We start from the raw sequence: 12,343 nt of genomic DNA, 5'->3' as shown, positions 1-12,343 counted from the left end.
AAGCCCAGCAAATGTCAGGTGGGTATGGCAGAGGTCTCCTATCTGGAAAATAGAGTGGAGAGTGTTAAGCTCAGGCCAGAACCTATCAAAGTGGAAGCCATTCAGGTATGGCATGCACCTGTTACCAAAAAGCAGGTGAGGGCATTCTTAAGGACAGCAGGGTACTACAGGAAGTTTGTCCCAAGTTATAGTACCATAGCTGCTCCCCTCACAGACCTGACATGGTTAAACAGAGCCAGCCAACAAAATGCCAAGTAGCTAAGATGGAGCCTGGGGTTGCAAGCATATGATATGTCAGTGCAGCACTGCAGTGGGATTAGCAATGCCAACACAGATGGGCTCTCAAGACAGGGAATGGGGTAAGTTAGACTCAGATAGATCTAACCCTCTCAAGCAACGTTTCAAAAGAGTCACTTGAAAAACTAGCTGGAGTTCTCCGGGGGGGGGGGGGTGGAGATTTGTGAAGATAGGTGAAGGCTGCTAGCCTAGCTAGCTAGAATTTTGTAGATAATTCTGTCATTTGTAAATATTAAAGTAAGCCACAAGCTTGTTCTCTTAAATATGAAAAGACTGTAGTGGATGTTGAACTGAAAAAAATGTAACAGTGCACTCTGCTGTAAGAAAGCTGATAAGTTAAGCATTTCATGACTGTCTTTGATCTCGGGGCTTGGAGACGATATGTCTGGATGAAGGAATTATGGCTATTGTCTTGAGACCAGAGTTAATTGCTAGAATTTGCATGTATAATTTATTTTATTGCTTTGGCTTCCTGACTAGCTGCAAGATCAAAAGGGCTATTAACCTATGAGTTCTGTTAGCCTGGGAACCAGAAAAAAATGATGTAATCTGAAATGAATCAGTGGTACTGTGTTATCAATTTAAGGACAGAGAGAATGAGGGCATTTGAGCATTTGTCTTGAGAACATCCAACTCACCACCACTCTGCCTATGTCTGTATTTAAGTAGGATCTTAGACTTTAGTGTTTCTCTTAGAAATAGCTAGGAACTAGGAAGATTAGATTAGATTAGTTTTTCTTTATTGATGTCAGAACTTTTCTACTGTATTATATTAAGTATTTCTCTGCGATCTCTGAACTCTTGACTAGCTCTGTGTAGTAAGTATAGTCTTGTGCTTTTGTTATTTATTATTAAATATTTTTAAATGTTTTAACTGTGGCTGCTTTGTGTAGAGATAATTTCATCTCTAGAGTACATTGCATGTATATAGTGATACTGTCCAAGTCACTCCAAATAAGCTTTGCTGTTCAGTCACACTTACCATTTGAAATAATATTGTACAGTAATAATTGGGCACCCTTTCATAACGGCCTTTTGGGTAGCAGATAAATATTAGTGGGTGGTGGCAGTCAGTGATTTCTACTGTATAGTCTGGGTAAAAGGGGCACAGCTGGAGAACCTGTGCAAGCCTTCCCCAGGAGTGTCTGTGTGGTTGTATATAACTCATCACAGAGTGTGTTTGTGTTTCAGCTACTTGGGCAAGGACACAAAACACTGGTTGGATATAGAGGGTGCTGGAGGTTTTAACTTGCCCACTATGTTGAGATCTGGACCCTATAGCTGTGCCAGTGTGGAGTCTTATTGGGGACCTGGAGAGAAAGGGAGAAACCAGCCCCAGACTCTGTGTGCTCTTAAGGGAAATTGTACTTTACTGTGTGTGTATTTATTATCCTTTCCCTATATGGACGCCCCTCACTAGTGTTAGTGGTGAGGATTGAGTCTCCTTGATTGCTGGGCCAGTGCACGGGTGTTACAACATGTCTTTGGAATGTGGGAGGAAACCCATGTGAATGCAGGGAGGACATGCAGACTCTGCACAGAAGGCACCTCAGTTGAGAATCATACCGGAGAACCTCTTGCTTTGAGGCGACAACATTAACTGCTGCACCACTGCAGAAAATAAAGTTTGTCTAAACATTTTTAGCAATTTATCTCTTTGTGATGTTAGCATATGCTAGAGTAGGGATGTGTCCATAGATTCTAATGGTGCACTATTGTGCATTCACATGGCATGCATCCATTGAAACCTGTGGTGGCATGCCCATGCTGTTCTTATGATGACATCTCCTAGAAGTAAAGTTTGGAAAGCTGTTCACTTTATGACCAAGACATGATAGTATTGCTAGAGGGAAAAGCATTGGGGCAGTGTGGCCATCACATGCCTCAATGTATACATTACCAACTCAATGTTACCTTAATGATGTTTTCAACAGGGTATGATACATACCAACTTGCTAAGCTGCCAGCCACTCGTTAAGATCAGTATTCTCTGTTACAGTATCTTTCTCACTGACAACACCTGAATGTGACACTCGTTTAGATGACATCTTACAGTTCTTTATCATTATTTATTTAAAATTTGTTAGTGCAGTAAATTGAGAAACATACCCATTTTCAGTACAGAGCTAGGGGGTTAAAATTCTCACATACAATGAGCATCAATACAAATACATAATTCAAAACTTTAAGAATATTTTCCTTCTGCTGCATAACAAATGCCACCTAGTCCACATTATGTATGCAAGACTACATATGTGAGGTGGGCTACTTTGCACAGTTATTCCACTAGTGGGCAGATAATCACTGTTTAGCATTACAATTTGTCTCTCCTGACCAGATTAGTTACATGTTCATCATAGAAAATCATTGCCAGTGCTGTTTTTACTTTTTCACTTTGTTTTCTTTTTTATCATCCTTTTTATCCATAATTGTGATTGTGGAGATGGTCTAAATAAGTTCAGGGGGTATGGGGGATTGCCCCCATAGAGGGCAGTGGGGCTTGCCACAAAGCAAAAAGCACTTTTCCTTTTTTCATACAGATAAAGCCATACATATTGATATATATATATAGATATATATATATATATATATAATATATAAAATATACATATATATATATATATATATATATATATATATATATATATGTATAGCTATAGATGTAGATATATATGTGTGTGTGTGTGTCTGTGTGTATCTATAGATCTAGATGTATTTTTAGATGTGTGTGTGTGTGTGTGTGTGTGTGTGTGTGTGTGTGTGTGTGTGTGTGTGTGTGTGTGTGTGTGTGTGTGTGTGTGTGCGTGCATGTGTTTATATTTCTTTAACTTGCCGATGAACTTTGATCAACAGAAAATACTTCAAAGTTCATTGGTGATCTCTCTTATCTACACACAAAAAAAAATCTAACTGAAGTGATTGCAAATTTAAACAAATGTGTTCTCTTAAACAACTCATAACTTTGCTTTTATGTGGGGGACTTTGCCCCACACCTGCAATGTGGGGGCTCTGCACCCACACCCAGAGAAATTACATAACTGCAGAGAAAGAGGAAAATTCCTGAAGTATATTATTGCCAAACTGCTGAAGTTCAGAAGTAATATAATTTTACCACTTTCAACATCAATGTAAGATTACCAGAAACATGGCACATGATAAATGCTTGCCACTGCCAAACCAATGGCACCCATTTGTTTGTGGGTTTATAGGTTCATAGGTGTATTCCAGAGTAACAAGCACTGGAGCATGTTACTTAAACCATGCCACAGTAACTGCACAGAAGTCCACATTCTCCAGGGTGAGGGGAGGCTGGGGAGTGAGGACTTTCTTATTTAGACTCCTGGCATTGAACATTAACACCTCTAGATTCCCTTGGATTGGTTTGCTATGTCGGAAGGTTTGTCAGTCTGGCATTGCCTAAAAAGACACTATAGGGGAAAGCAATGTTTTGGCCAATATTCAAAAACCTAGATGGGACAGGTGCAGAACATGCTTGGCAAAGTAGTGTGGGCTGTTGACCATATCCTTCCATGCTGAGAAATATAATTCCTCCTTAAAATGACATCAGAAACTAAGCCAGTTACTGAAGTCAATCATTTTTGTTGTTCATATTCTGGCATCATTCTTGGTGAAGGTTAGGCATTAAGCAAAAATACTAATTATTCAATGACTTCAGCTACATCAAAGTAAAGGTATTACAGACCATTGTTAGGCTTTACCTGGGTACTTCCAATGAGAAGGTATCCAGTCATTTGTAAAGCATTTTTGGTTTAAATACATGGGACAATGGTAAGATGCCTCTCTTTTTCAAGACGATGTTGACAATAGTCTCAGTTACAACATTTGTACTGCATTTCCCATCTCTCTTCCTAGAACGCAAGTCTACATTAGGTAAGGATATATTTATCCATTTATTGACTGTGACCTTCCTATCCTCAAAATCTCTTCTTATTCCACCTACTCTGCATTCTGAATTTAAAGAAAGAAGTCTGATGGTCTGTCCTTCTTTACTCAGCCATAATTACCACTTTTCCAAGTGGTCATCCACAACTGCATAGTCCCATCTCCTTTGAAGCTTTCTTACACACAGCATGTTAAACCCTATCATTCTTTTTTTCTTGCACTTTATTTTTCTGTAGTCCAGAGGATCAGCCTAGTCATTCCTGGGCCTGCACCTAACTTACTCATTTGTTACTCTGTTGGGATGAAAGCCCTCTGGCACATTCATTCCATGGTGGTGAGAGTCAGGTGATGGGGATTGTGCCCAATTTTCAGATCATGTGGACTACCCCACCCTGACCCCCATCGTAGGCTTGTAAACTCCAATATAGTTGCCTCAGGAAACTTGTGCATGCATAACCTCAAGACCAAACAGCACACCACTTGAAATATGGGCAGGCTGGCTCCTAGTAATTTGGCATACACTTGCATTCCTGCAGGTGTCCTTAATGCAGTGAGCCAGGCTGCTCCACCCCCCCCCCCATCAGGTCCCAACAGTGGCCGTGCCCCACACACCCCCCTACTTAAATATACCAACTCTGAGATCGCGCTACAGCAGAGAATAGGAAAAATTCCCATTCAGCGTTGTATTGTCAGTGTAGCGCAATCTCGGAGTTGGTATATTTAAGTAGAGGGGGTGTAGGGGCACAGCCCAACAGATAGGGGGTGCAGGGACGTAACATCTTCTAGTTAATGTTTTTTTTTTGTTTTTTTTCACAATGTGAGAAGATCGATCTTCTGAAATATCGACCATATGGTCTTCGATATTTCAGCTGGTCGATCTTTTCACATGTAACTATATATATATATATATATATATATATATATATATATATATATATATGTCTACTTCGAATAACCGAAGCGCCACGTCACCGACACCCGGAAGACCGAGACGGAATGACCGAACAGGTAGGTTACCGAAAACGCGATATCCCAACAGCTGAGAGACCGACAACGGCAGCGTGTGAGCGCGATCCGGTAAGTGTGCGAAAGTGAAAGATTTAGGATTGGAGAGCGGACAGGTAAGTGTACGATAGTGAGGGATTTTAGGTTAGGGTGTGGGAAAGGTGAGTGTGCGGTAGTGTCGGACTAAGGGTTACGGTGAGGTAAGTGTGTGGAAGTGACGTAGAGCAGTGTAGGGAAAGGTTAAGTGTGTCAGGGTTAGAATGCGGGTGGAGTGAGTGTGCGATAGTGACGGGCTGAATGTTTTAGGGTGGGTTAAGTGAGTTAGGGTTAGGGTGCAGGTAGGGTAAGTGTGCGATAGTGACGGTGTTGAGGTTTAGGGGTGGGTTAAGTGAGTTAGGGTTAGGGTGCAGGTAGGGTAAGTGTGCGATAGTGACGGTGTTGAGGTTTAGGGGTGGATTAAGTGAGTTAGGGTTAGGGTGCGGGTTGGGTAAGTGTGTGGTAGTGTCGGACGTTAGGGTTAGGGTTTAGGTTAAGGTTAGTGGATATGTTATTGTGTGCAATGTGTAGTTGATGTTTTTTGTGTCGGTGTAGTGGTGTTCGTTTTTTTGAGTTGTTGGTGTTGTGTGTTTTCGGTTGTTTGGGGTCGGTAACTTGTGTGTCGGTGAATCGGAAGTTCGGTGATAGAAAGTAGACCCATATATATATATATATATATATATATATAGGAGCACTACAGAATAATGAAAACTTACAATCCTGAAAACACACACGATACCAACACTTACTATATTCCAGCCATAAGTACATACAGAATCAAATAAAACACAAACCATATTACTCTTCTCCAAGTATATGCAGGGGGGCAAGCCCCCCTGAACCCCCCAGACCCCCTGCTACTTAAATATATCAACTCTGAGATTTCACTTAGTGTACTGAAGTAAAATCTTGGAGGAGTTATATTTAAGTAGAAGGGGGTGTGGGGGGGTACAGGGGGGCTTGCCTCCTGCATACAGTTGAAGGGTAATATGTTTCTGCATGTACTTGTGCTGGAATATAGTAAGTGTTGGTATCCTGTGTGTTTTCAAGATTTTGAGTTTTCAGGATTATGGTCTTCAGGATTTTGGGCTTTCAGGATTCTGTAGTGCGTATATATATATATATATATATATATATATATATATATATATATATATATGGGATCTATACGGATCACTGAAAGACAACATAACCGAAAGAGATTCGGCCGGGCATACTTGCCCAAAAGTGGTTTTCACCGAAAAGCACTTTCGCGTAAGTATGCCTGTTGTGGAGCTCGCACTACAGTGGGGATAAGGGAAAATTCCCTTTTCCCCACTGTAGTGTGACCACGGAGTGAGAATATTTAAGTAGGTGGGGTGTGGGGGTTGCAAGCCCCCCTGCAAAAATGTAAAAGTAATGTTTTATTTTATTTTTTTTAAACACAATTTAACGAAAGCACTTTTTTGGTGAAAGCGCTTTCGTTAAAATGTGTTCGGTGATTGTGGATTAGGACTATTAAACTTCCGTTCAATAGTCCTAGATCCATGTATATATATATATATATATATATATATATATATATATATATATATGTTTATGTATGTGTATATATATATATATATATATATATATATATATATATATATATATATATATATATATATATATATATATATATATATATATATACATACACACACACACACACACACACACACACACACACACACACACACACACACACACACACACACACTACATATAACCTTCTCATTTTTCTTGGGGTCTGAGGCTAAAAAAAGTCAGTTGTATCATACTGCCTATTAGTTTAAAATGAAATTAATAAATATATATAATTGTTATGGTGGAGACAGCATATGCAGTGATATGTCCAGCAGCCTCATGGACAATTTTAACGTTAGCCTTTACTAGATATGATTTTCAACAGCCATCTGTGTCTGTATTAAAGACATTACTTAGTATGGCTCTCTAATGACTTCATTCTCCTCCTGAATGTCAACAGTGGACATCATACTTAGCCCAGGACCACACCAGCACTGTCGAGCTAACTATCATTAGTGTATATACGCCTCATTTCTGTATTTCCCTTATAGGTGGATAGAAGGGTGGAGGGGTCAACACTGTAAAACTTGTCATTGTGTGCTGCCCCCTATAGTAATCAGATATTTCAGCTTTTCTGATCCATTTCAAAGCTGAGAGAGAACCCAAATTGTAACTCAGTTACTAACAGACAGCCCCTCACTGAAACCTAATGTGTTCCTTCCTCTGTCTTCTGCTTTGAAGCATCTTTTATAGGGTCTATATTAGATAATCGAACTTTCAAAAGTTCAGCTGGCATATGATCAACACCATATGATCGAATTTCTGAAAGTTCGAACATTTTAACGAAGATCTCCATTCAGCGCGGAATGGGAAGATTTCCCTTTTCTGCACTGAAGTTCAATCTCGGAGTTGGTATATTTAAAGAGCAGGGGGTGTGGGGGGTGCAGGTGGGGGCTTGACCCCCCTGCTTAAAATGTTCAGGTAGGTTATTTGTGTAGTTTATTTTTTTATTAGATTTTTGAACTTTTAAAAGTTCGATCATATGGTGTCGACCATATGACAGTAGAACTTTTGAAAGTTCAATTATCTAATATAGACCCCTTTTTATAATGGTAATCACTCTACCTATAACTAAACCTACTTGTTGCTCTCTTTACTGCCTTACCTATTGTTCTGATTCACAATATAAACACTTGCTTTGTTTTCATGTCTGTACTGCCCCTTTCTACTACCTTTTGCCATCCTTGCTTCGTTAATGTAGACAGTTCAGCTAGTTCTACTTCAGTAAAAACGACATTAAAACAAAGAACTGATCCTCTTTACAGGGAACCAATGTGAACAAGTAGGAACACCAGGACCTTTTAGTGAGATGTGGAAATCATATCAATGTTTCACAGGCCAGATCTCTTGGAAGTTTTAACCAGCAATAAAAGTGCACTTTATCAAAAATAATAAAAATCTTCTAGCTAGACAATTAACACAGAAAATAAAAATAAAATAAAATAAATGAACACGACTTTCCGTAGTCAAGTGAGAATCCTTTCAAACCTTTTATTTCACAAGACGTGGTGCGGTAGGTGAGCGCTGCAAAACATTTTTTAGTTGTTCACATTGGTTCCTCGTAAGGAGGATCAATTCTTTGTTTTAATATTTGGTTTTACAGAATCCTAGGGTTCTTGACAAGGCGAACTTTAAGGTGTTACTCAGAGCCAAGTGCTCAATGGAGTACCTGTTTGCAATTTTTTTTGGTAGTAAAAACGACATAGAAAATGTCCTTGGATATGCTGTTTTTTCCTACTTTCTGCCTATCTTTTTTTTTTACTATTGTGTGTGTGTGTGTGTGTGTGTGTGTGTGTGTGTGTGTGTGTGTGTGTCTTCATTCTGGGCACCATATTCTTTTGATATTAGTTAAATATATTATTTGCTACGCCACAACATAATTTCTTTCTGTGGTTGAAAACTGCTGTAAAAGGCATATCTAGAAAAGCAGGACAAAAACGAACAAATATTTTACTTAAGTAGTTAGTTATGTTAATTAATTTGAATGTCGTATTGCTATGGAAGGCTGTGTCATGTGATCTTAATTATACTATTTAATGAGATTGTTTTAACATTTTGTACTTCACACTGATGAAGAGTAGTTCCTGAAACCTTTGTGTGTAATAAACTTCATGGCTTGCATTCTTTGGTCTGTTTTTGTTGTGTTTTGTATATCTAGGAAAGTAGGCACAGCAGACAGACATCTATAAATGAATGTCACTTTAGCAAATTATGGACGTTTTCACAGAAAGATAAAATATTTCAAAGCAGCACTTCCAAAAATAAGCAATAATGAATTAATTTTCAGTTATGTTTTTCTTTGCTATAATTTAGCTTAACACATTATCATTTTAGCATTTTGAAAAAGAAACAAAATGATGTGGTTCATGTGGGTCATAATTTATAAAGCTTCTTACAACCATGTTTTTACAATGCCTAATTAAAAAAACAGCTTAAATACAGGAATGCTATTAATTACAATTTGTTAGTCTTCATCTCTCCAGTATCTTAAATGACAAATATTCATCTGTAACTGCATAAAAGTTCAATATTTTCCCATCCCTTTTATTCTCAACCATTCTGAACCAATGCTTTTCCTGTAACACCTGTCCTAGGCCTGAACCAATGCTTTTCTGTAATATCTGTCCCTAGGCTTCTTCCAGCCCCATGTAAACAATCAAGATGGTGTTTCAAGTTCTCTTTTAAACTCTCGTCACTGACACAATCCTGATTCTTCATATTTTTTTCATGTAGCATCTATTGTTCTGTCCCATTCTTCTCCTTTTAATTTATTTTATTTGTATTTGTTTTCCAGGGTATTGCATTGATCTCCATGGACCTTTTTCAGACAGCCCAGGAGCAGTGACTGGTTAAATGACTTACTCAGAGTAATACAGTTAGGCAATGCAAGTTGAGGGAATCAAACCTTGCCTCTCTGGACCACAGGAATGAGCTCGTTAACAGCTTCTTGATCCTCTAATCCAACTGCCAGACAAAATAATAGTACTCAGAGTCTACCAGCACTATATATTTTTCCCCTTAGCCGCTGCAAATCCATATCATAACCTCTACCTCTCCTATTTTTCACTGAAAAAACAGACATAGAGCCCTTATATGTCATATGTTCCTACCTACTTATTGGAATTTGAAGAATAGGCTATAATAAATTATGTTAAAGCTTTAGAATATGTTTTAATGTTCTCAAAGTCTGATGTTTGTTGGAACAGCCAGATCATCTGTTTTTTAGCTGACACCTGCTAGAACAGAGAAATAATTAATACCTACCCATTCCCTTTGGAACTACTTTAGAAGTCACGTATACTTTGCACTAGAATTACAGATGCTACCGTGAGCAGCAAAATTTCAAATTAGTACGTTCCCATTCCCTTTGAAACTGCATTAGGAATCACAAGAATTACAGATGTTATCATAATCAGCAAAAGATCAAGTTCTTACTTGTTCAAAGGTTTTCAGTCCAGCTTCTTTCCCAAGTTTAACCATATCTGCTATGATAGCTTTCTTCAGTACCTGATTAAAATCCAGACAAGTTGCATTAGAAAACAGTATTTATTAACAATACAACAGCATGGCGCACACACAGACACACACACACACACACACACACACACACACACACACACACACACACACACACACACACACACACACACACACACGCACACACGCACACAGACACACACACACACACACACACACACACACACACACACACACACACACACACACACACACACACACACACACACACACACACACACACACACACACACACACACATATATATCAGCATTACTTCTGAATCTCCACAATAACACATACAACATTGGCAATGACTTTTTATCATTTTATCATTCTGAATGTTCCAGCTAGAAAATTGTTACCACGTATAAAAACAATGTATCTTCTAATGCTGCATGCATTTTCACACACATTAACCTGTGCACCAGAAATTATCTTATCACAGTCATTATTTTACTTTAAGAAAATAGTTTATAGCACTGTAATTGTAGTTTTGACAGTCCAGCAAAGCACAGCATATGTTTATATAATTAAATCACATAAAAAATTCCGATTCTTATTCTCTTTCCTGAATTAATACATGCGAGCATACCAATGAACCTCGAGTGTTAAAAATCAAGCCATTTGTGTTTACAAGAATCATTGTAGAGGGTTCAAAAGAGGATAATTTGTTATTTTTTTTCAGAACAGAAAGTCTGCAAATAATAGACTCTAAACTGATGAGAAAGAATCGCTTTGAGGGAGTTTAGTGTAAAAGCAAAACACATTTATCATTTAAGCATTTTTGAAAAAGAAACAAATGATGTAGTTCATATAACTAACAATTTATAAACTGTTTAATATTGCATATATCCTTAAACACAGAGAATTATGATTAGGATGATTATTAAGCATTAGAGATGTGGATGTCAAGAAATTCACCTCGTGAGCGGGTGAATCTAGGCATTCATATCAGCAACACATAATAAAAGGTTATGACTGGCGACTCTATCATCAGCAACACATAATAAAAGGTTATGATTGGCGACTCTATCATCAGCAACTCATAATAAAAGGTTATGATTGGCGACTCTATCATCAGCAACACATAATAAAAGGTTATGATTGGCGGCTCTATCATACTTCGTTGTAGTATGGAGCTTCATCTGTTCCATGTCCACCCATTACATAAAAGAAAAAAAGTTTATGGGCATGACGTATTTTACTAGCTTTCAAAGTACTAACTCCTGTTAGTCCCTAGCATAACACTGCATAGTAACAACACTTGGGAAGCACTTAATAATTATCAGAGGATGGGTGGGCCATATGAAGCAACTCTGACTAGAGAACAAAGGTTCTCAAGCATGGTGTTAATGTACATGTAAACAGCACTTTGTTGTTTAGCAAGTGTAAAATTAGGACAAAACATAAATTAAAAAGAAAAAAAAATGAGGAAAGTTAAAGATGTTTGTGTGTATGAATGCACATGTGTGTTTATGCAGTAGCACAGCTGGTGTGGGGCAAAGGGGGAAACGACTAGGAGTGCAAAGTGTTAGGTGGCATGATGGGCCATCTGATCCTGATTCGATTGCTCTTTAGTACATACTGACTTTTAAAAAATCGGTATTGCATTTGTGGTCAAACCTGAGCGCTGTACACTCTTGAGTATAATGTACATGTAAACAGCACTTTGCTGTTTAGCAAGTGTAAAATTAGGACAAAACATAAATTAAAAAGAAAAAAAAATTAGAAAAGTTAAAGATGTTTGTGTGTGTGTGAATGCATACGTGTGTTTATGCAGTAGTATAGCTGGTGTATGGCAAAGGGGGCAACGGCTAGTAGTGCAAAGTGTTAGGTGGCATGATGGGCCATCTGATCCTGATCAGATCGTCCTTTAGTACATACTGGCTTTTAAAAAATCGATATTGCATTTGTGGTCAAACCTGAGCGCTGTACACTTTGAGCATGGTCTAAACTACAGCCTGCAGTGATGGGCCTC

The 12,343-nt window shown here is 38.3% G+C and overlaps 1 protein-coding gene across 5 annotated transcripts in view; it reads right to left on the bottom strand.

Moving 5' to 3' along the window:
• Nucleotides 1-12,343, bottom strand: part of ACSL5 (acyl-CoA synthetase long chain family member 5) — a 630,479-nt gene that overhangs the window by 13,620 nt on the left and 604,516 nt on the right. For all 5 annotated transcript variants that reach the window (XM_044055842.1, XM_044055844.1, XM_044055845.1 and 2 more), the window contains exon 20: nt 10,282-10,353. In XM_044055842.1, coding sequence (XP_043911777.1) covers nt 10,282-10,353 — 72 coding nt within the window. The remainder of the gene's footprint in view (nt 1-10,281; nt 10,354-12,343) is intronic.

The sequence above is a fragment of the Protopterus annectens genome, chromosome 14.part0 (genome assembly GCF_019279795.1).
Source record: "Protopterus annectens isolate FY-2018-M chromosome 14.part0, PAN1.0, whole genome shotgun sequence".
NCBI lineage: Eukaryota > Metazoa > Chordata > Ceratodontiformes > Protopteridae > Protopterus > Protopterus annectens.
The sequence above is the reverse complement of the archived record's forward strand: the minus strand, read 5'-3'. Positions and strand labels throughout refer to the sequence as shown.